At 56.6% G+C, this 22,723-nt stretch overlaps 1 protein-coding gene across 1 annotated transcript; it reads left to right on the forward strand.

Annotated features, from left to right (window-relative positions):
* The first annotated feature begins 3,566 nt into the window (after nucleotides 1-3,566).
* sgf29 (SAGA complex associated factor 29) lies at nucleotides 3,567-20,820 on the forward strand. The gene is made up of 8 exons (XM_088915643.1): nucleotides 3,567-3,707; nucleotides 4,673-4,750; nucleotides 4,843-4,918; nucleotides 6,396-6,468; nucleotides 9,428-9,492; nucleotides 15,986-16,115; nucleotides 18,969-19,115; nucleotides 20,766-20,820. Exons 2-8 carry the CDS (start codon nucleotides 4,676-4,678, stop codon nucleotides 20,803-20,805), a joined length of 606 nt encoding a protein of 201 aa, XP_088771769.1. The 5' UTR covers nucleotides 3,567-3,707; nucleotides 4,673-4,675; the 3' UTR covers nucleotides 20,806-20,820.
* The last annotated feature ends 1,903 nt before the right edge of the window (nucleotides 20,821-22,723 follow it).

Below are 22,723 nucleotides of genomic sequence, written 5' to 3' on the forward strand. Positions count from 1 at the left end.
CAGTGAGCCTGTCTCTCAATAATAATAATACAGTGTGTGATCTCCTGTCCCAGCCTGAGGAACAGACAGTGAGCCTGTCTCTCAATAATAATAATACAGTGTGTGATCTCCTGTCCCAGCCTGAGGAACAGACAGTGAGCCTGTCTCTCAATAATAATAATACAGTGTGTGATCTCGGTCCCAGCCTGAGGAACAGACAGTGAGCCTGTCTCCCAATAATAATAATACAGTGTGTGATCTCCTGTCCCAGCCTGAGGAACAGACAGTGAGCCTGTCTCTCAATAATAATAATACAGTGTGTGATCTCCTGTCCCAGCCTGAGGAACAGACAGTGAGCCTGTCTCTCAATAATAATAATACAGTGTGTGATCTCCTGTCCCAGCCTGAGGAACAGACAGTGAGCCTGTCTCTCAATAATAATAATACAGTGTGTGATCTCCTGTCCCAGCCTGAGGTACAGACAGTGAGCCTGTCTCTCAATAATAATAATACAGTGTGTGATCTCCTGTCCCAGCCTGAGGAACAGTGAGCCTGTCTCTCAATAATAATAATACAGTGTGTGATCTCCTGTCCCAGCCTGAGGAACAGACAGTGAGCCTGTCTCTCAATAATAATAATACAGTGTGTGATCTCCTGTCCCAGCCTGAGGAACAGACAGTGAGCCTGTCTCTCAATAATAATAATACAGTGTGTGATCTCCTGTCCCAGCCTGAGGAACAGTGAGCCTGTCTCTCAATAATAATGATACAGTGTGTGATCTCCTGTCCCAGCCTGAGGAACAGACAGTGAGCCTGTCTCTCAATAATAATAATACAGTGTGTGATCTCCTGTCCCAGCCTGAGGAACAGACAGTGAGCCTGTCTCTCAATAATAATAATACAGTGTGTGATCTCCTGTCCCAGCCTGAGGAACAGTGAGCCCGTCTCTCAGTAATAATAATCGATAAGACAGAGGACTTGATCGCTGTATCGGCCGTCTACATTCTCCTGTGTGAGGAGGGTGTCTTCTCACAGATCCCAGCTCGTTCTCCAGGAGACACACACACACACATACACACACACACACACACACACAGGGAGAGGAGCTGGGGGTCAGAGTGCAGGGTCAGACATTTATACAGCACCCCTGGAGCAGCTGGGGTTCAGGGCCTTGCTCAGGGGCCCAACGGAGTAGGATTCCTCTGTTGGGCCACGGGATTCGAACCAGCAACCTCCCAGCCCCAGGCGCAGTTCCTGAGTCACAGAGCCCTTTGTGTGATCTCCTGTCTCACACTCACTCTGACACAGGGCTGTGGTGCAGAGGCCTGTGTGTATTACAGGAAGGAGTGAGAGACTCCCAGAGAAACGTCCAGTACAATTCAAGAAAGTTCCAGCAGGCTCTCCCAGAATAAACATGAGCTGAGTGCCCTCTTCCTGTGGGCAGGGTGAGTTAGAGAGAGCAATCCTGTTATTACAGCAGTGAGCCACACTCCATATTAACCCCTTTCTCTCCTCCAGTTCACGCAAGAAGCTTTAGTGTGACCATCACGGTATTGCCAAAGCAGATACAATCAATCCAACGTCTGCAGACATTTACAGTTCAAATACATCTTAAAACATTTATACACGACATATAACACAAAGAACATTACTGAGAGACAGGCTCACTGTCTGTTCCTCAGGCTGGGACAGGAGATCACACACTGTATTATTATTACTGAGAGACAGGCTCACTGTCTGTTCCTCAGGCTGGGACAGGAGATCACACACTGTATTATTATTATTGAGAGATAGGCTCACTGTCTGTTCCTCAGGCTGGGACAGGAGATCACACACTGTATTATTATTATTGAGAGACGGGCTCACTGTTCCTCAGGCTGGGACAGGAGATCACACACTGTATTATTATTATTGAGAGACAGGTTCACTGTCTGTTCCTCAGGCTGGGACAGGAGATCACACACTGTATTATTATTATTGAGAGACAGGCTCACTGTCTGTTCCTCAGGCTGGGACAGGAGATCACACACTGTATTATTATTACTGAGAGACAGGCTCACTGTCTGTTCCTCAGGTTGGGACAGGAGATCACACACTGTATTATTATTATTGAGAGACAGGCTCACTGTCTGTTCCTCAGGCTGGGACAGGAGATCACACACTGTATTATTATTATTGAGAGACAGGCTCACTGTCTGTTCCTCAGGCTGGGACAGGAGATCACACACTGTATTATTATTATTGAGAGACGGGCTCACTGTCTGTTCCTCAGGCTGGGACAGGAGATCACACACTGTATTATTATTACTGAGAGACAGGCTCACTGTTCCTCAGGCTGGGACAGGAGATCACACACTGTATTATTATTATTGAGAGACAGGCTCACTGTCTGTTCCTCAGGCTGGGACAGGAGATCACACACTGTATTATTATTATTGAGAGACAGGCTCACTGTCTGTTCCTCAGGCTGGGACAGGAGATCACACACTGTATTATTATTATTGAGAGACGGGCTCACTGTCTGTTCCTCAGGCTGGGACAGGAGATCACACACTGTATTATTATTACTGAGAGACAGGCTCACTGTTCCTCAGGCTGGGACAGGAGATCACACACTGTATTATTATTATTGAGAGACAGGCTCACTGTCTGTTCCTCAGGCTGGGACAGGAGATCACACACTGATCTGGGAATGTGTTCTGGTTCTGGCTGGTTTGGGGATTCTGGATGCAGATTCCTGGTATCAGTGAGAAATCCTGGATATCATCCCTCTGAAGATTTTCTGTTTTTGTTCCAAGCCGGAGGCAAAGGGTTGAGTCACGCGATTGCGAAACGTCCCTTCTCTCTGCACGTGCTCTGTTGTTGTTTTTAAGTTTTCAGATGTTCCCGTCTGTACTGAATTAGACTGTGTTCCCTCCCTCTCTCTCTCCCTCTCCTGCACGTTCTCCACATGCCACGGGAGACAGGACCGGGGGGGGTGGGGAGGGGTAGGAGAGAGGCAGGAATTTGAATTTGAATTTGAATAGAAGAGAGCTCCAACACTGCTCTTCTCAAGAGACTACAGCTCCCACACTGCTCTTCTCCAGAGACTACAGCTCCCACACTGCCCTTCTTAAGTGACTACAGCTCCCACACTGCCCTGCTCAAGAGACTACAGCTCCCACACTGCCATGTTCAAAAGACTACAGCTCCCACACTGCCCTGCTCAAGGGACTGCAGCTCCCACAATGCCCTGCTAAAGAGACTACAGCTCCCACAGTGCCCTTCTGACTGGACTATAGGTCCCACACCATCATTCTATCAGAAAAACTACAGCTCCCACACTGCCTTGGTCCTCCAGGCCTGGTGGGGAGCAGTGTGACGCTGTCTGTGTGTGTCTGGATCTGGAGGGGTGGTGGTGAAGCACAGCGTCTCCTGTTTAGACAACACGGTTGGACTGGATTTCACGTCGCTCTGGAGGAGCCGTGAGCGAGAGCCTCAGCTTCTCTCTCTCTCTCCTTTCCCCGCCGGCAGCGCTCGTCCGGCCGCGGCTCTGTACGTCCCTCGCCGGCACCCGTCGCCGCGGCCTTCCGCGCCCCCGTCACGTGATTGCGGACACGCTGCTCCGCGGCGGCCTCGGCGCTAGCGCTGTCGGGACCGACAAGCCGCAAGAGAGCGGGTCGTGCGGCGTGAAGCTGGTCAGGGCGCCGTGGAGCGCAGCAGCCGGGACCGGACTCCGGCCCAGCGAGCGTGAGTAAATACCAGTAATGGCGACGATAGCGACAGTGATAACGGGCTCTGCCCCCGGTGGGCGAGGCGATGTCTGTACCCGACCGACAGCCTGGTCCTGGTCCTGGTCCTGGTCCTGGTCCTGGTCCTGGAGCTGGAGCTGGAGCTGGAGCTGGTGCTGGTGCTGGAGCTGGTCCTGGTCCTGGTCCTGGTCCTGGTCCTGGAGCTGGAGCTGGAGCTGGAGCTGGTGCTGGAGCTGGTCCTGGTCCTGGTCCTGGTCCTGGAGCTGGAGCTGGTGCTGGAGCTGGAGCTGGTCCTGGAGCTGGTCCTGGTCCTGGTCCTGGTCCTGGTGCTGGATCCGGGACAGTCTGACTACCTGTGCTTGTGTCCGCATGTTTCACCTCCCGACTGACCACTGACAGTGTCCTGGGATCTGTACTGACCAGAGGACTGGACACCCCTACTCTTACTGACAGTGTCCTGGGATCTGTACTGACCAGCAGTCAGGACACCCCTACTCTTACTGACAGTGTCCTGGGATCTGTACTGACCAGTGGACTGGACACCCCTACTCTTACTGACAGTGTCCTGGGATCTGTACTGACCAGTGGACTGGACACCCCTACTCTTACTGACAGTGTCCTGGGGTCTGTACTGACCAGTGGACTGGACACCCCTACTCTTACTGACAGTGCCCTGGGATCTGTACTGACCAGTGGACTGGACACCCCTACTCTTACTGACAGTGTCCTGGGATCTGTACTGACCAGTGGACTGGACACCCCTACTCTTACTGACAGTGTCCTGGGGTCTGTACTGACCAGTGGACTGGACACCCCTACTCTTACTGACAGTGTCCTGGGATCTGTACTGACCAGTGGCCTGGACACCCCTACTCTTAGTGACAGTGTCCTGGGGTCTGTACTGACCAGTGGCCTGGGCAGCAGTGGGTTTCAGTGGTCAGTGACCTGTCTGTCTCTCCTCAGATCATGGCTCTCGTCTCTGCTGATACCAAGATCTCCGAGCTGCTGGGTGAGCTGCACCAGCTGATCAAGCAGACGCAGGTGAGAGAGGAGAGAGAGCAGGTCTGCCCCCCTGCCCCCCTGCCCCCCTGCCCCCCTGCCCCGCCCGTGTCTCACTGTCTCTCTCGCCACAGGAGGAGCGCTCTCGCAGTGAACACAACCTGCTCAACATCCAGAAGACTCACGAGAGGATGCAGACCGAGAACAAGAGTGAGACTCCCCCCTCTCTCTCTCTCAGTGCAGTGTTAATGTACTGGAGTGTCCAGTCAGTGTGTGTGTATTAACCCCCCTCTCTCTCAGTGCAGTGTTAATGTACTGGAGTGTCCAGTCAGTGTGTGTGTATTAACCCCTCTCTCTCTCAGTGCAGTGTTAATGTACTGGAGTGTCCAGTCAGTGTGTGTGTATTAACCCCTCTCTCTCTCAGTGCAGTGTTAATGTACTGGAGTGTCCAGTCAGTGTGTCTGTATTAACCCCTCTCTCTCTCTCTCAGTGCAGTGTTAATGTACTGGAGTGTCCAGTCAGTGTGTCTGTATTAACCCCTCTCTCTCTCAGTGCAGTGTTAATGTACTGGAGTGTGCAGTCAGTCTGTCTGTATTAACCCCTCTCTCTCTCAGTGCAGTGTTAATGTACTGGAGTGTCCAGTCAGTGTGTGTGTATTAACCCCTCTCTCTCTCAGTGCAGTGTTAATGTACTGGAGTGTCCAGTCAGTGTGTCTGTATTAACCCCTCTCTCTCTCAGTGCAGTGTTGATGTACTGGAGTGTCCAGTCAGTGTGTCTGTATTAACCCCTCTCTCTCTCAGTGCTGTGTTAATGTACTGGAGTGTCCAGTCAGTGTGTCTGTATTAACCCCTCTCTCTCTCAGTGCTGTGTTAATGTACTGGAGTGTCCAGTCAGTGTGTGTGTATTAACCCCTCTCTCTCTCAGTGCAGTGTTAATGTACTGGAGTGTCCAGTCAGTGTGTGTATATTAACCCCTCTCTCTCTCAGTGCAGTGTTAATGTACTGGAGTGTCCAGTCAGTGTGTCTGTATTAACCCCTCTCTCTCTCAGTGCAGTGTTAATGTACTGGAGTGTCCAGTCAGTGTGTCTGTATTAACCCCTCTCTCTCTCAGTGCAGTGTTAATGTACTGGAGTGTCCAGTCAGTGTGTGTGTATTAACCCCTCTCTCTCTCAGTGCAGTGTTAATGTACTGGAGTGTCCAGTCAGTGTGTGTGTATTAACCCCTCTCTCTCTCTCAGTACAGTGTTAATGTACTGGAGTGTCCAGTCAGTGTGTCTGTATTAACCCCTCTCTCTCTCTCAGTGCAGTGTTCATGTACTGGAGTGTCCAGTCAGTGTGTCTGTATTAACCCCCCTCTCTCTCAGTGCAGTGTTAATGTACTGGAGTGTCCAGTCAGTGTGTGTCTATTAACCCCTCTCTCTCTCTCTCAGTGCAGTGTTAATGTACTGGAGTGTCCAGTCAGTGTGTGTATTAACCCCTCTCTCTCTCTCAGTGCAGTGTTAATGTACTGGAGTGTCCAGTCAGTGTGTCTGTATTAACCCCCCTCTCTCTCTCAGTGCAGTGTTAATGTACTGGAGTGTCCAGTCAGTGTGTGTGTATTAACCCCTCTCTCTCTCAGTGCAGTGTTAATGTACTGGAGTGTCCAGTCAGTGTGTGTGTACTGACCCGTCTCTCTGTCTGTCTCTTCAGCGTCTCCATATTACCGGACGAAGCTCAGGGGGTTGTATACCACAGCGAAGGCTGACGCAGAGGCAGAGTGCAGGTGAGTGAGACAGTTGTTCTGGAGTGGGTGTGGGTGTTAACTGTGGGTCTGTCTGGACTCGCCGGCTCGTCGGATCAGTGAGTGAAAGACACCCTGACCTCCTGTCTCTCCTGTCTCAGTATTCTCCCACACTCTGACCTCCCGTCTCTCCTGTCTCAGTATTCTCCCACACTCTGACCTCCTGTCTCTCCTGTCTCAGTATTCTCCCAGACTCTGACCTCCTGTCTCTCCTGTCTCAGTATTCTCAGACACTCTGACCTCCTGTCTCTCCTGTCTCAGTATTCTCCCACACTCTGACCTCCTGTCTCTCCTGTCTCAGTATTCTCAGACACTCTGACCTCCCGTCTCTCCGGTCTCAGTATTCTCAGACACTCTGACCTCCCGTCTCTCCTGTCTCAGTATTCTCAGACACTCTGACCTCCCGTCTCTCCTGTCTCAGTATTCTCCCACACTCTGACCTCCCGTCTCTCCTGTCTCAGTATTCTCCCACACTCTGACCTCCTGTCTCTCCTGTCTCAGTATTCTCAGACACTCTGACCTCCTGTCTCTCCTGTCTCAGTATTCTCAGACACTCTGACCTCCTCTCTCTCCTGTCTCAGTATTCTCCCACACTCTGACCTCCTCTCTCTCCTGTCTCAGTATTCTCAGACACTCTGTCCTCCTGTCTCTCCTGTCTCAGTATTCTCCCACACTCTGACCTCCCGTCTCTCCTGTCTCAGTATTCTCAGACACTCTGACTTCCCGTCTCTCCTGTCTCAGTATTCTCCCACACTCTGACCTCCCGTCTCTCCTGTCTCAGTATTCTCAGACACTCTGACCTCCCGTCTCTCCTGTCTCAGTATTCTCAGACACTCTGACCTCCTGTCTCTCCTGTCTCAGTATTCTCCCACACTCTGACCTCCTGTCTCTCCTGTCTCTCCTGTCTCAGTATTCTCCCACACTCTGACCTCCTGTCTCTCTTGTCTCAGTATTCTCAGACACTCTGACCTCCCGTCTCTCCTGTCTCAGTATTCTCCCACACTCCGACCTCCCGTCTCTCCTGTCTCAGTATTCTCAGACACTCTGACCTCCTGTCTCTCCTGTCTCAGTATTCTCAGACACTCTGACCTCCCGTCTCTCCGGTCTCAGTATTCTCAGACACTCTGACCTCCTGTCTCTCCTGTCTCAGTATTCTCCCACACTCTGACCTCCCGTCTCTCCTGTCTCAGTATTCTCCCACACTCTGACCTCCTGTCTCTCCTGTCTCAGTATTCTCAGACACTCTGACCTCCTGTCTCTCCTGTCTCAGTATTCTCCCACACTCTGACCTCCTGTCTCAGTATTCTCAGACACTCTGACCTCCTGTCTCTCCTGTCTCAGTATTCTCAGACACTCTGACCTCCTGTCTCTCCTGTCTCAGTATTCTCCCACACTCTGACCTCCCGTCTCTCCTGTCTCAGTATTCTCCCACACTCTGACCTCCTGTCTCTCCTGTCTCAGTATTCTCCCACACTCTGACCTCCTGTCTCTCCTGTCTCAGTATTCTCAGACACTCTGACCTCCTGTCTCTCCTGTCTCAGTATTCTCAGACACTCTGACCTCCTGTCTCTCCTGTCTCAGTATTCTCCCACACTCTGACCTCCTGTCTCTCCTGTCTCAGTATTCTCAGACACTCTGACCTCCCGTCTCTCCTGTCTCAGTATTCTCAGACACTCTGACCTCCTGTCTCTCCTGTCTCAGTATTCTCAGACACTCTGACCTCCTGTCTCTCCTGTCTCAGTATTCTCAGACACTCTGACCTCCTGTCTCTCCTGTCTCAGTATTCTCCCACACTCTGACCTCCCGTCTCTCCTGTCTCAGTATTCTCCCACACTCTGACCTCCTGTCTCTCCTGTCTCAGTATTCTCAGACACTCTGACCTCCTGTCTCTCCTGTCTCAGTATTCTCAGACACTCTGTCCTCCCGTCTCTCCTGTCTCAGTATTCTCCCACACTCTGACCTCCCGTCTCTCCTGTCTCAGTATTCTCAGACACTCTGACCTCCCGTCTCTCCTGTCTCAGTATTCTCAGACACTCTGACCTCCCGTCTCTCCTGTCTCAGTATTCTCAGAAACTCTGACCTCCCGTCTCTCCTGTCTCAGTATTCTCAGACACTCTGTCCTCCTGTCTCTCCTGTCTCAGTATTTTCCCACACTCTGACCTCCCGTCTCTCCTGTCTCAGTATTCTCAGACACTCTGACCTCCCGTCTCTCCTGTCTCAGTATTCTCAGACACTCTGACCTCCCGTCTCTCCGGTCTCAGTATTCTCAGACACTCTGACCTCCTGTCTCTCCTGTCTCAGTATTCTCAGACACTCTGACCTCCCGTCTCTCCTGTCTCAGTATTCTCAGACACTCTGACCTCCTGTCTCTCCTGTCTCAGTATTCTCAGACACTCTGACCTCCTGTCTGTCCTGTCTCAGTATTCTCAGACACTCTGACCTCCTGTCTCTCCTGTCTCAGTATTCTCCCACACTCTGACCTCCTGTCTCTCCTGTCTCAGTATTCTCAGACACTCTGACCTCCTGTCTCTCCTGTCTCAGTATTCTCCCACACTCTGACCTCCTGTCTCTCCTGTCTCAGTATTCTCCCACACTCTGACCTCCTGTCTCTCCTGTCTCAGTATTCTCCCACACTCTGACCTCCTGTCTCTCCTGTCTCAGTATTCTCAGACACTCTGACCTCCTGTCTCTCCTGTCTCAGTATTCTCAGACACTCTGACCTCCTGTCTCTCCTGTCTCAGTATTCTCCCACACTCTGACCTCCTGTCTCTCCTGTCTCAGTATTCTCAGACACTCTGACCTCCTGTCTCTCCTGTCTCAGTATTCTCAGACACTCTGACCTCCTGTCTCTCCTGTCTCAGTATTCTCCCACACTCTGACCTCCTGTCTCTCCTGTCTCAGTATTCTCAGACACTCTGACCTCCTGTCTCTCCTGTCTCAGTATTCTCCGACATGCTCTTGACAAGATCGCTGAGATCAAGTCACTGCTGGAGGAGAGACGCATTGGTGAGTCTGTGGGCAGTGGGCAGTGGGCAGTGGGCAGTGGGCAGTGGGCAGTGGGCAGTGGGCAGTGGGCGTGTGTGTCTGTGGGAGAGTGTGTGTGTGTGGGAGAGTGTGTGTGTGTGTGTGTGTGTGTGTGTCTGTGGGAGAGTGTGTTTGACTTAACTCAGCACACTCGCAGCCCTCACAAATCGATTCTGTCTGTAGGGGCGCTGTGTTTTGTTGTGTGAGGGTGGGTGCTGTCTGTAGGGGGCGCTGTGTCTCAGGTGGGCGCTGTCTGTAGGGGCGCTGTGTCTCAGTGGGTGCTGTGTCTCAGGGTGGGTGCTGTCTGTAGGGGTGCTGTGTCTCAGGTGGGCGCTGTCTGTAGGGGCGCTGTGTCTCAGTGGGTGCTGTGTCTCAGGGTGGGTGCTGTCTGTAGGGGTGCTGTGTCTCGGGGTGGGTGCTGTCTGTAGGGGGCGCTGTGTCTCGTGGTGGGTGCTGTCTGGGAGTGGGTGCTGTCTGTAGGGGGCTCGGGGTGTGAGGGTGGGTGCTGTGTCTCGGGGTGGGTGCTGTCTGTAGGGGCGCTGTGTCTCAGGGTGGGTGCTGTCTGTAGGGGCGCTGTGTCTCAGTGGGTGCTGTGTCTCCGGGTGTGAGGGTGGGTGCTGTGTCTCAGGTGGGTGCTGTCTGTAGGGGCGCTGTGTCTCGGTGGGTGCTGTGTCTCGGGGTGGGTGCTGTCTGTAGGGGGCGCTGTGTCTCAGGTGGGCGCTGTGTCTGGGAGTGGGTGCTGTCTGTAGGGGCGCTGTGTCTCGGGGTGGGTGCTGTCTGTAGGGGCGCTGTGTCTCAGTGGGTGCTGTGTCTCGGGGTGTGAGGGTGGGTGCTGTGTCTCAGGGTGGGTGCTGTCTGTAGGGGCGCTGTGTCTCAGTGGGTGCTGTGTCTCAGTGGGTGCTGTCTGTAGGGGCGCTCTGTCTCAGTGGGTGCTGTGTCTCGGGGTGTGAGGGTGGGTGCTGTGTCTCGGGGTGGGTGCTGTCTGTAGGGGGCGCTGTGTCTCAGGTGGGTGCTGTCTGTAGGGGCGCTGTGTCTCAGTGGGTGCTGTGTCTCGGGGTGTGAGGGTGGGTGCTGTGTCTCAGGTGGGCGCTGTCTGTAGGGGCGCTGTGTCTCAGTGGGTGCTGTGTCTCAGTGGGTGCTGTCTGTAGGGGCGCTGTGTCTCAGTGGGTGCTGTGTCTCGGGGTGTGAGGGTGGGTGCTGTGTCTGGGGGTGTGTGCTGTCTGTAGGGGCGCTGTGTTTCGGGGTGGGTGCTGTCTGTAGGGGCGCTGTGTCTCAGTGGGTGCTGTGTCTCAGGGTGGGCGCTGTCTGTAGGGCCGCTGTGTCTCAGTGGGTGCTGTGTCTCGGGGTGTGAGGGTGGGCGCTGTGTCTCGGGGTGGGTGCTGTCTGTAGGGGGCGCTGTGTCTCAGGTGGGCGCTGTCTGTAGGGGCGCTGTGTCTTAGGTGGGCGCTGTGTCTCGGGGTGTGAGGGTGGGTGCTGTCTGTAGGGGGCGCTGTGTCTCAGGTGGGCGCTGTCTGTAGGGGCGCTGTGTCTCAGTGGGTGCTGTGTCTCGGGGTGGGTGCTGTCTGTAGGGGCGCTGTGTCTCAGTGGGTGCTGTGTCTCGGGGTGTGAGGGTGGGTGCTGTGTCTGGGGGTGTGTGCTGTCTGTAGGGGTGCTGTGTCTCAGGTGGGCGCTGTCTGTAGGGGCACTGTGTCTCAGTGGGTGCTGTGTCTCAGTGGGTGCTGTCTGTAGGGGCGCTGTGTCTCAGTGGGTGCTGTGTTTCGGGGTGTGAGGGTGGGTGCTGTGTCTCGGGGTGTGAGGGTGGGCGCTGTGTCTCAGGTGGGCGCTGTCTGTAGGGGGCGCTGTGTCTCAGGTGGGCGCTGTCTGTAGGGGCGCTGTGTCTCAGTGGGTGCTGTGTCTCAGTGGGTGCTGTCTGTAGGGGTGCTGTGTCTCAGTGGGTGCTGTGTCTCGGGGTGTGAGGGTGGGTGCTGTGTCTCAGGGTGGGTGCTGTCTGTAGGGGCGCTGTGTCTCAGTGGGTGCTGTGTCTCTGGGTGTGAGGGTGGGCGCTGTGTCTCGGGGTGGGTGCTGTCTGTAGGGGCGCTGTGTCTCAGGGTGGGTGCTGTCTGTAGGGGCGCTGTGTCTCAGTGGGTGCTGTGTCTCGGGGTGTGAGGGTGGGTGCTGTGTCTCAGGTGGGTGCTGTCTGTAGGGGCGCTGTGTCTCGGTGGGTGCTGTGTCTCGGGGTGGGTGCTGTCTGTAGGGGGCGCTGTGTCTCAGTGGGTGCTGTGTCTCAGTGGGTGCTGTCTGTAGGGGCGCTGTGTCTCAGTGGGTGCTGTGTCTCGGGGTGTGAGGGTGGGTGCTGTGTCTCAGGTGGGTGCTGTCTGTAGGGGCGCTGTGTCTCAGTGGGTGCTGTCTGTAGGGGCGCTGTGTCTCAGTGGGTGCTGTGTCTCGGGGTGTGAGGGTGGGTGCTGTGTCTGGGGGTGTGTGCTGTCTGTAGGGGCGCTGTGTCTCGGGGTGGGTGCTGTCTGTAGAGGGTGCTGTGTCTCAGGTGGGCGCTGTCTGTAGGGGCGCTGTGTCTCAGTGGGTGCTGTGTCTCAGGTGGGCGCTGTCTGTAGGGGCGCTGTGTCTCAGTGGGTGCTGTGTCTCAGTGGGTGCTGTCTGTAGGGGCGCTGTGTCTCAGTGGGTGCTGTGTCTCGGGGTGTGAGGGTGGGTGCTGTGTCTCAGGGTGGGTGCTGTCTGTAGGGGCGCTGTGTCTCAGTGGGTGCTGTGTCTCAGGGTGGGCGCTGTCTGTAGGGCCGCTGTGTCTCAGTGGGTGCTGTGTCTCGGGGTGTGAGGGTGGGCGCTGTGTCTCGGGGTGGGTGCTGTCTGTAGGGGGCGCTGTGTCTCAGGTGGGCGCTGTCTGTAGGGGCGCTGTGTCTTAGGTGGGCGCTGTGTCTCGGGGTGTGAGGGTGGGTGCTGTCTGTAGGGGGCGCTGTGTCTCAGGTGGGCGCTGTCTGTAGGGGCGCTGTGTCTCAGTGGGTGCTGTGTCTCAGGGTGGGCGCTGTCTGTAGGGCCGCTGTGTCTCAGTGGGTGCTGTGTCTCGGGGTGTGAGGGTGGGCGCTGTGTCTCGGGGTGGGTGCTGTCTGTAGGGGGCGCTGTGTCTCAGGTGGGCGCTGTCTGTAGGGGCGCTGTGTCTTAGGTGGGCGCTGTGTCTCGGGGTGTGAGGGTGGGTGCTGTGTCTCAGGTGGGCGCTGTCTGTAGGGGCGCTGTGTCTCAGTGGGTGCTGTGTCTCAGTGGGTGCTGTCTGTAGGGGCGCTGTGTCTCAGTGGGTGCTGTGTCTCGGGGTGTGAGGGTGGGCGCTGTGTCTCAGGTGGGCGCTGTCTGTAGGGGCACTGTGTCTCAGTGGGTGCTGTGTCTCAGTGGGTGCTGTCTGTAGGGGCGCTGTGTCTCAGTGGGTGCTGTGTTTCGGGGTGTGAGGGTGGGTGCTGTGTCTCGGGGTGTGAGGGTGGGCGCTGTGTCTCAGGTGGGCGCTGTCTGTAGGGGGCGCTGTGTCTCAGGTGGGCGCTGTCTGTAGGGGCGCTGTGTCTCAGTGGGTGCTGTGTCTCAGTGGGTGCTGTCTGTAGGGGTGCTGTGTCTCAGTGGGTGCTGTGTCTCGGGGTGTGAGGGTGGGTGCTGTGTCTCAGGGTGGGTGCTGTCTGTAGGGGCGCTGTGTCTCAGTGGGTGCTGTGTCTCTGGGTGTGAGGGTGGGCGCTGTGTCTCGGGGTGGGTGCTGTCTGTAGGGGCGCTGTGTCTCAGGGTGGGTGCTGTCTGTAGGGGCGCTGTGTCTCAGTGGGTGCTGTGTCTCGGGGTGTGAGGGTGGGTGCTGTGTCTCAGGTGGATGCTGTCTGTAGGGGCGCTGTGTCTCGGTGGGTGCTGTGTCTCGGGGTGTGAGGGTGGGTGCTGTGTCTCGGGGTGGGTGCTGTCTGTAGGGGGCGCTGTGTCTCAGTGGGTGCTGTGTCTCAGTGGGTGCTGTCTGTAGGGGCGCTGTGTCTCAGTGGGTGCTGTGTCTCGGGGTGTGAGGGTGGGTGCTGTGTCTCAGGTGGGTGCTGTCTGTAGGGGCGCTGTGTCTCAGTGGGTGCTGTGTCTCAGTGGGTGCTGTCTGTAGGGGCGCTGTGTCTCAGTGGGTGCTGTGTCTCGGGGTGTGAGGGTGGGTGCTGTGTCTGGGGGTGTGTGCTGTCTGTAGGGGCGCTGTGTCTCGGGGTGGGTGCTGTCTGTAGAGGGTGCTGTGTCTCAGGTGGGCGCTGTCTGTAGGGGCGCTGTGTCTCAGTGGGTGCTGTGTCTCAGGTGGGCGCTGTCTGTAGGGGCGCTGTGTCTCAGTGGGTGCTGTGTCTCAGTGGGTGCTGTCTGTAGGGGCGCTGTGTCTCAGTGGGTGCTGTGTCTCGGGGTGTGAGGGTGGGTGCTGTGTCTCAGGGTGGGTGCTGTCTGTAGGGGCGCTGTGTCTCAGTGGGTGCTGTGTCTCAGGGTGTGCGCTGTCTGTAGGGCCGCTGTGTCTCAGTGGGTGCTGTGTCTCGGGGTGTGAGGGTGGGCGCTGTGTCTCGGGGTGGGTGCTGTCTGTAGGGGCGCTGTGTCTCGGGGTGTGTGCTGTCTGTAGGGGCGCTGTGTCTCAGGTGGGCGCTGTCTGTAGGGGTGCTGTGTCTTAGGTGGGCGCTGTGTCTCGGGGTGTGAGGGTGGGTGCTGTGTCTCGGGGTGTGAGGGTGGGCGCTGTGTCTCAGGTGGGTGCTGTCTGTAGGGGGCGCTGTGTCTCAGGTGGGCGCTGTCTGTAGGGGCGCTGTGTCTCAGTGGGTGCTGTGTCTCAGGTGGGTGCTGTCTGTAGGGGCGCTGTGTCTCAGTGGGTGCTGTGTCTCGGGGTGGGCGCTGTTTGTAAGGGCGCTGTGTCTCAGTGGGTGCTGTGTCTCGGGGTGTGAGGGTGGGCGCTGTGTCTCAGGTGGGCGCTGTCTGTAGGGGGCGCTGTGTCTCAGGTGGGCGCTGTCTGTAGGGGCGCTGTGTCTCAGTGGGTGCTGTGTCTCAGGGTGGGTGCTGTCTGTAGGGGCGCTCTGTCTCGGGGTGTGAGGGTGGGTGCTGTGTCTCGGGGTGTGAGGGTGGGTGCTGTATCTCAGGGTGGGTGCTGTCTGTAGGGGGTGCTGTGTTTCAGTGGGTGCTGTGTCTCGGGGTGGGTGCTGTCTGTAGGGGTGCTGTGTCTCGGGGTGGGCGCTGTCTGTAGGGGCGCTGTGTCTCGGTGGGTGCTGTGTCTCAGGGTGGGTGCTGTCTGTAGGGGGCGCTGTGTCTCAGGTGGGTGCTGTCTGTAGGGGCGCTGTGTCTCAGTGGGTGCTGTGTCTCAGTGGGTGCTGTCTGTAGGGGCGCTGTGTCTCAGTGGGTGCTGTGTCTCGGGGTGGGTGCTGTCTGTAGGGGCGCTGTGTCTCAGTGGGTGCTGTGTCTCAGGGTAGGCGCTGTCTGTAGGGGCGCTGTGTCTCAGTGGGTGCTGTCTGTAGGGGCGCTGTGTCTCAGTGGGTGCTGTGTCTCGGGGTGTGAGGGTGGGTGCTGTGTCTCAGGTGGGTGCTGTCTGTAGGGGCGCTGTGTCTCAGTGGGTGCTGTGTCTCGGGGTGGGCGCTGTCTGTAGGGGCGCTGTGTCTCAGTGGGTGCTGTCTGTAGGGGCGCTGTGTCTCAGTGGGTGCTGTGTCTCGGGGTGTGAGGGTGGGTGCTGTGTCTCAGGTGGGTGCTGTCTGTAGGGGCGCTGTGTCTCAGTGGGTGCTGTGTCTCGGGGTGGGCGCTGTTTGTAGGGGCGCTGTGTCTCAGTGGGTGCTGTGTCTCGGGGTGTGAGGGTGGGTGCTGTGTCTCAGGTGGGCGCTGTCTGTAGGGGCGCTGTGTCTCAGTGGGTGCTGTATCTCAGGGTGGGTGCTGTCTGTAGGGGGTGCTGTGTTTCAGTGGGTGCTGTGTCTCGGGGTGGGTGCTGTCTGTAGGGGTGCTGTGTCTCGGGGTGGGCGCTGTCTGTAGGGGCGCTGTGTCTCGGTGGGTGCTGTGTCTCAGTGGGTGCTGTCTGTAGGGGTGCTGTGTCTCAGTGGGTGCTGTGTCTCGGGGTGTGAGGGTGGGTGCTGTGTCTCAGTGGGTGCTGTCTGTAGGGGTGCTGTGTCTCAGTGGGCGCTGTGTCTGGGGGTGTGAGGGTGGGTGCTGTGTCTCAGTGGGTGCTGTCTGTAGGGGTGCTGTGTCTCAGGTGGGCGCTGTCTGTAGGGGTGCTGTGTCTCGGGGTGGGTGCTGTCTGTAGGGGCGCTGTGTCTCAGTGGGTGCTGTGTCTCGGGGTGTGAGGGTGGGTGCTGTGTCTCGGGGTGGGCGCTGTCTGTAGGGGTGCTGTGTCTCGGGGTGGGTGCTGTCTGTAGGGGCGCTGTGTCTCAGTGGGTGCTGTGTCTCGGGGTGTGAGGGTGGGTGCTGTGTCTCAGGTGGGCGCTGTGTCTGGGGGTGGGCGCTGTCTGTAGGGGGCGCTGTGTTAACCCCTCTCCCCCTCCCCGCTCAGCGGCGAAGATGGCGGGGGTGTACAGTGACAGCGACCCCCCCAGGAAGACGATGCGCCGGGGGGTGCTGATGACCCTGCTGCAGCAGTCCGCCATGACGCTGCCCCTGTGGATCGGCAAGCCTGGGGAGAGGTGAGACAGCACCTGTCTGAGCTCCTGACTCCTCTCACTCCTCTCCTCTCTTCCTGTCTGTCTCTCTCTCTCTCACTCTCCTCCTGTCTCTCTGTCTCTCTCTCTGTGAGCTCTCGTCCTCCTCCTGTCTCTCTGTCTCTCTCTGTGAGCTCTCGCCCTCCTCCTGTCTCTCTCTCTGTGAGCTCTCGTCCTCCTCCTGTCTCTCTGTGAGCTCTCGCCCTCCTCCTGTCTCTGTCTCTCTCTCTGTGAGCTCTCGTCCTCCTCCTGTCTCTCTGTCTCTCTCTGTGAGCTCTCGTCCTCCTCCCGTCTCTCTGTGAGCTCTCACCCTCCTCCTGTCTCTCTGTCTCTCTCTGTGAGCTCTCGCCCTCCTCTTGTCTCTCTGTCTCTCTCTCTGTGAGCTCTCGTCCTCCTCCTGTCTCTCTGTCTCTCTCTGTGAGCTCTCGTCCTCCTCCTGTCTCTCTCTCTGTGAGCTCTCGCCCTCCTCCTGTCTCTGTCTCTCTCTCTGTGAGCTCTCGCCCTCCTCTTGTCTCTCTGTCTCTCTCTCTGTGAGCTCTCACCCTCCTCCTGTCTCTCTGTCTCTCTCTGTGAGCTCTCGCCCTCCTCCTGTCTCTCTGTCTCTCTCTCTGTGAGCTCTCGTCCTCCTCCTGTCTCTCTGTCTCTCTCTGTGAGCTCTCGTCCTCCTCCTGTCTCTCTCTCTGTGAGCTCTCGTCCTCCTCCTGTCTCTCTCTCTGTGAGCTCTCGTCCTCCTCCTGTCTCTCTGTCTCTCTCTGTGAGCTCTCGCCCTCCTCCTGTCTCTCTGTCTCTCTCTCTGTGAGCTCTCACCCTCCTCCTGTCTCTCTGTCTCTCTCTGTGAGCTCTCGCCCTCCTCCTGTCTCTCTCTCTGTGAGCTCTCGCCCTCCTCCTGTCTCTGTGTCTCTCTCTCTGTGAGCTCTCGTCCTCCTCCTGTCTCTCTGTCTCTCTCTCTGTGAGCTCTCGCCCTCCTCCTGTCTCTCTCTCTGTGAGCTCTCGCCCTCCTCCTGTCTCTCTGTCTCTCTCTCTGTGAGCTCTCGCCCTCCTCCTGTCTCTCTGTCTCTCTCTCTGTGAGCTCTCGTCCTCCTCCTGTCTCTCTGTCTCTCTCTGTGAGCTCTCGCCCTCCTCCTGTCTCTGTCTCTCTCTGTGAGCTCTCGTCCTCCTCCTGTCTCTCTCTCTGTGAGCTCTCGCCCTCCTCCTGTCTCTCTGTGAGCTCTCGCCCTCCTCCTGTCTCTCTGTCTCTCTCTGTGAGCTCTCGCCCTCCTCCTGTCTCTCTGTCTCTCTCTGTGAGCTCTTGCCCTCCTCCTATCTCTCTGTCTCTCTCTCTCTGTGAGCTCTCGTCCTCCTCCTGTCTCTCTGTCTCTCTCTGTGAGCTCTCGCCCTCCTCCTATCTCTCTCTCTGTGAGCTCTCACCCTCCTCCTGTCTCTCTGTCTCTCTGTGAGCTCTCGCCCTCCTCCTGTCTCTCTGTCTCTCTCTCTGTGAGCTCTCGTCCTCCTCCTGTCTCTCTGTCTCTCTCTGTGAGCTCTCGTCCTCCTCCTGTCTCTCTCTCTGTGAGCTCTCGTCCTCCTCCTGTCTCTCTCTCTGTGAGCTCTCGTCCTCCTCCTGTCTCTCTGTCTCTCTCTGTGAGCTCTCGCCCTCCTCCTGTCTCTCTGTCTCTCTCTCTGTGAGCTCTCGTCCTCCTCCTGTCTCTCTGTCTCTCTCTGTGAGCTCTCGTCCTCCTCCTGTCTCTCTCTCTGTGAGCTCTCGTCCTCCTCCTGTCTCTCTCTCTGTGAGCTCTCGTCCTCCTCCTGTCTCTCTGTCTCTCTCTGTGAGCTCTCGCCCTCCTCCTGTCTCTCTGTCTCTCTCTCTGTGAGCTCTCGTCCTCCTCCTGTCTCTCTGTCTCTCTCTGTGAGCTCTCGCCCTCCTCCTGTCTCTCTCTCTGTGAGCTCTCGCCCTCCTCTTGTCTCTCTGTCTCTCTCTCTGTGAGCTCTCGCCCTCCTCCTGTCTCTCTGTCTCTCTCTCTGTGAGCTCTCGCCCTCCTCCTGTCTCTCTGTCTCTCTCTCTGTGAGCTCTCGCCCTCCTCCTGTCTCTCTCTCTGTGAGCTCTCGCCCTCCTCCTGTCTCTCTCTCTGTGAGCTCTCGCCCTCCTCCTGTCTCTCTCTCTGTGAGCTCTCCTCCTCCTCCTGTCTCTCTGTGAGCTCTCGCCCTCCTCCTGTCTCTCTCTCTGTGAGCTCTCGTCCTCCTCCTGTCTCTCTCTCTGTGAGCTCTCACCCTCCTCCTGTCTCTCTCTCTGTGAGCTCTCACCCTCCTCCTGTCTCTCTCTCTGTGAGCTCTCGCCCTCCTCCTGTCTCTCTGTCTCTCTCTCTGTGAGCTCTCGTCCTCCTCCTGTCTCTCTGTCTCTCTCTCTGTGAGCTCTCGCCCTCCTCCTGTCTCTCTCTCTGTGAGCTCTCGCCCTCCTCCTGTCTCTCTCTCTCTGTGAGCTCTCGCCCTCCTCCTGTCTCTGTCTCTCTCTCTGTGAGCTCTCGCCCTCCTCCTGTCTCTCTGTCTCTCTCTCTGTGAGCTCTCGCCCTCCTCCTGTCTCTCTGTCTCTCTCTCTGTGAGCTCTCGTCCTCCTCCTGTCTCTCTCTCTGTGAGCTCTCACCCTCCTCCTGTCTCTCTCTCTGTGAGCTCTCGCCCTCCTCCTGTCTCTCTGTCTCTCTCTCTGTGAGCTCTCATCCTCCTCCTGTCTCTCTCTCTGTGAGCTCTCGTCCTCCTCCTGTCTCTCTCTGTGAGCTCTCGCCCTCCTCCTTTCTCTCCTGTCTGAGGTTCTGTCCTGACCCGGCTGCTGGGCCTGTCCTCTTCCCTCTCCTCTCTCCGCACTGCCAGTCCTCCACCCCTGTGTGGCGCTGTGCCGGCCAGCAGTGACTATGTGGCACGGCCGGGCGACAAGGTGGCAGCGCGGGTGAAGGCGGTGGACGGCGACGAGCAGTGGATCCTGGCCGAGGTCGTGAGCTACAGCCACTCCACCAACAAGTGAGCGCCTCCTCCATCAGCCCATCATCCCATCATCCCACCAGCCCACCAGCCCATCAGCCCATCAGCCCACCAGCCCACCAGCCCACCAGCCCATCAGCCCATCACCCCATCACCCCATCACCCCATCAGCCCATCAGCCCATCACCCCATCACCCCATCATCCCATCATCCCATCATCCCATCAACCCACCAGCCCATCAGCCCATCAGCCCATCAGCCCATCAGCCCACCAGCCCACCAGCCCACCAGCCCATCACCCCATCACCCCACCAGCCCACCAGCCCATCAGCCCATCAGCCCATCAGCCCATCAGCCCATCACCCCATCACCCCATCAGCCCATCAGCCCATCAGCCCATCACCCCATCACCCCACCAGCCCATCACCCCATCACCCCATCACCCCATCACCCCATCAGCCCATCACCCCATCACCCCACCAGCCCACCAGCCCACCATCCCACCAGCTCATCAGCCCTGGGCCATCAGCCCATCAGCCCATCAGCCCATCAGCCCACCAGCCCACCAGCCCATCACCCCATCACCCCATCACCCCATCACCCCACCAGCCCACCAGCCCACCAGCCCACCAGCCCATCACCCCATCACCCCATCACCCCATCACCCCATCAGCCCATCAGCCCACCAGCCCACCAGCCCACCAGCCCACCAGCCCATCACCCCATCACCCCATCAGCCCACCAGCCCACCAACCCACCAGCCCACCAGCCCACCATCCCACCAGCCCATCAGCCCATCAGCCCATCAGCCCACCATCCCATCACCCCATCACCCCATCATCCCATCATCCCATCATCCCACCAGCCCACCAGCCCATCAGCCCATCAGCCCATCAGCCCACCAGCCCACCAGCCCACCAGCCCATCAGCCCATCAGCCCATCAGCCCACCAGCCCACCAGCCCACCAGCCCATCAGCCAATCATCTGCCATCGCTGCCTTAGAGGCTCGGGCTGAAACTGCATTCCCCATAGCTGAGACTGTGAGAGGACCGGTCCTGTTGGACCAGGAGGACAGCTGGTCCAGTGGCTCAGGTCCAGTCCTGTTACACCAGGAGGACAGCTGGCCCGGTGACTCAGGTCCAGTCCTGTTACACCAGGAGGACAGCTGGTCCAGTGGTTTAGGACCAGTCCTGTTGGACCAGGAGGACAGCTGTTCCAGTGGTTCAGGACCAGTCCTGTTGGACCAGGAGGACAGCTGGTCCAGTGGCTCAGGTCCGGTCTTGTTGGACCAGGAGGACAGCTGGTCCAGTGGCTCAGGTCCAGTCCTGTTACACCAGGAGGACAGCTGGTCCGGTGCCTCAGGTCCGGTCCTGTTGGACCAGGAGGACAGCTGGTCCAGTGGTTCAGGACCAGTCCTGTTGGACCAGGAGGACAGCTGGTCCAGTGGCTCAGGTCCGGTCCTGTTGGACCAGGAGGACAGCTGGTCCAGTGGTTCAGGACCAGTCCTGTTACACCAGGAGGACAGCTGGTCCGGTGGTTCTGGTCCGGTCCTGTTGGACCGGTGTTGTCCAATCAGTGTTGTCCAGTGCTGTCCAGTGCTGGGAGCTGCAGGGCTGTTCAGTACAGGGATCACTCTGTGTGTCCCTCTGTGTGTCCCCTAGAACACCGATTCTCTCTCTGTCTTTCAGGTATGAAGTGGATGATATTGATGAAGAAGGAAAAGAGTAAGTAAACTTCCTGTCTGTATTAACCCCCCTCTCTCTCAGTGCAGTGTTAATGTACTGGAGTGTCCAGTCAGTGTGTCTGTATTAACCCCTCTCTCTCTCAGTGCAGTGTTAATGTACTGGAGTGTCCAGTCAGTGTGTCTGTATTAACCCCTCTCTCTCTCAGTGCAGTGTTGATGTGCTGGAGTGTCCAGTCAGTGTGTCTGTATTAACCCCTCTCTCTCTCAGTGCAGTGTTAATGTACTGGAGTGTCCAGTCAGTGTGTCAGTATTAACCCCTCTCTCTCTCTCAGTGCAGTGTTAATGTACTGGAGTGTCCAGTCAGTGTGTGTGTATTAACCCCTCTCTCTCTCAGTGCAGTGTTAATGTACTGGAATGTCCAGTCAGTGTGTGTATTAACCCCCCTCTCTCTCTCAGTCCAGTGTTAATGTACTGGAGTGTCCAGTCAGTGTGTGTATTAACCCCTCTCTCTCTCAGTGCAGTGTTAATGTACTGGAGTGTCCAGTCAGTGTGTGTGTATTAACCCCTCTCTCTCTCTCAGTGCAGTGTTAATGTACTGGAGTGTCCAGTCAGTGTGTCTGTATTAACCCCTCTCTCTCTCAGTGCAGTGTTAATGTACTGGAGTGTCCAGTCAGGGTGTATTAACCCCTCTCTCTCTCAGTGCAGTGTTAATGTACTGGAGTGTCCAGTCAGTGTGTGTGTATTAACCCCTCTCTCTCTCTCAGTGCAGTGTTAATGTACTGGAGTGTCCAGTCAGTGTGTCTGTATTAACCCCTCTCTCTCTCAGTGCAGTGTTAATGTACTGGAGTGTCCAGTCAGTGTGTCAGTATTAACCCCCCTCTCTCTCTCAGTCCAGTGTTAATGTACTGGAGTGTCCAGTCAGTGTGTGTGTATTAACCCCTCTCTCTCTCAGTGCAGTGTTAATGTACTGGAGTGTCCAGTCAGTGTGTGTGTATTAACCCCTCTCTCTCTCTCAGTGCAGTGTTAATGTACTGGAGTGTCCAGTCAGTGTGTCTGTATTAACCCCTCTCTCTCTCAGTGCAGTGTTAATGTACTGGAGTGTCCAGTCAGTGTGTCTGTATGAACCCCTCTCTCTCTCTCAGTGCAGTGTTAATGTACTGGAGTGTCCAGTCAGTGTGTCTGTATTAACCCCTCTCTCTCTCAGTGCAGTGTTGATGTGCTGGAGTGTCCAGTCAGTGTGTCTGTATTAACCTCTCTCTCTCAGTGCAGTGTTAATGTACTGGAGTGTCCAGTCAGTGTGTCAGTATTAACCCCTCTCTCTCTCTCAGTGCAGTGTTAATGTACTGGAGTGCCAGTCAGTGTGTCTATATTAACCCCTCTCTCTCTCTCAGTGCAGTGTTAATGTACTGGAGTGTCCAGTCAGTGTGTGTGTATTAACCCCTCTCTCTCTCAGTGCAGTGTTAATGTACTGGAGTGTCCAGTCAGTGTGTCTGTATTAACCCCTCTCTCTCTCAGTGCAGTGTTAATGTACTGGAATGTCCAGTCAGTGTGTGTATTAACCCCCCTCTCTCTCTCAGTCCAGTGTTAATGTACTGGAGTGTCCAGTCAGTGTGTGTATTAACCCCTCTCTCTCTCAGTGCAGTGTTAATGTACTGGAGTGTCCAGTCAGTGTGTGTGTATTAACCCCTCTCTCTCTCAGTGCAGTGTTAATGTACTGGAGTGTCCAGTCAGTGTGTGTGTATTAACCCCTCTCTCTCTCTCAGTGCAGTGTTAATGTACTGGAGTGTCCAGTCAGTGTGTCTGTATTAACCCCTCTCTCTCTCAGTGCAGTGTTAATGTACTGGAGTGTCCAGTCAGTGTGTGTGTATTAACCCCTCTCTCTCTCAGTGCAGTGTTAATGTACTGGAGTGTCCAGTCATTGTGTCTGTATGAACCCCTCTCTCTCTCAGTGCAGTGTTAATG

This window comes from Atractosteus spatula, chromosome 5 (genome assembly GCF_055471065.1).
Source record: "Atractosteus spatula isolate fAtrSpa1 chromosome 5, fAtrSpa1.hap1, whole genome shotgun sequence".
Lineage (NCBI taxonomy): Eukaryota > Metazoa > Chordata > Actinopteri > Semionotiformes > Lepisosteidae > Atractosteus > Atractosteus spatula.

Bases quoted from the DNA above. Each gene is read 5' to 3' on its own strand.
- sgf29 (XM_088915643.1), top strand. From the start codon at position 4,676: ATGGCTCTCGTCTCTGCTGATACCAAGATCTCCGAGCTGCTGGGTGAG. The intron at 16,116-18,968 runs GTGAGACAGCAC...CCGCACTGCCAG, and splicing joins ATCGGCAAGCCTGGGGAGAG to TCCTCCACCCCTGTGTGGCG. The intron at 19,116-20,765 runs GTGAGCGCCTCC...TCTGTCTTTCAG, and splicing joins TACAGCCACTCCACCAACAA to GTATGAAGTGGATGATATTG.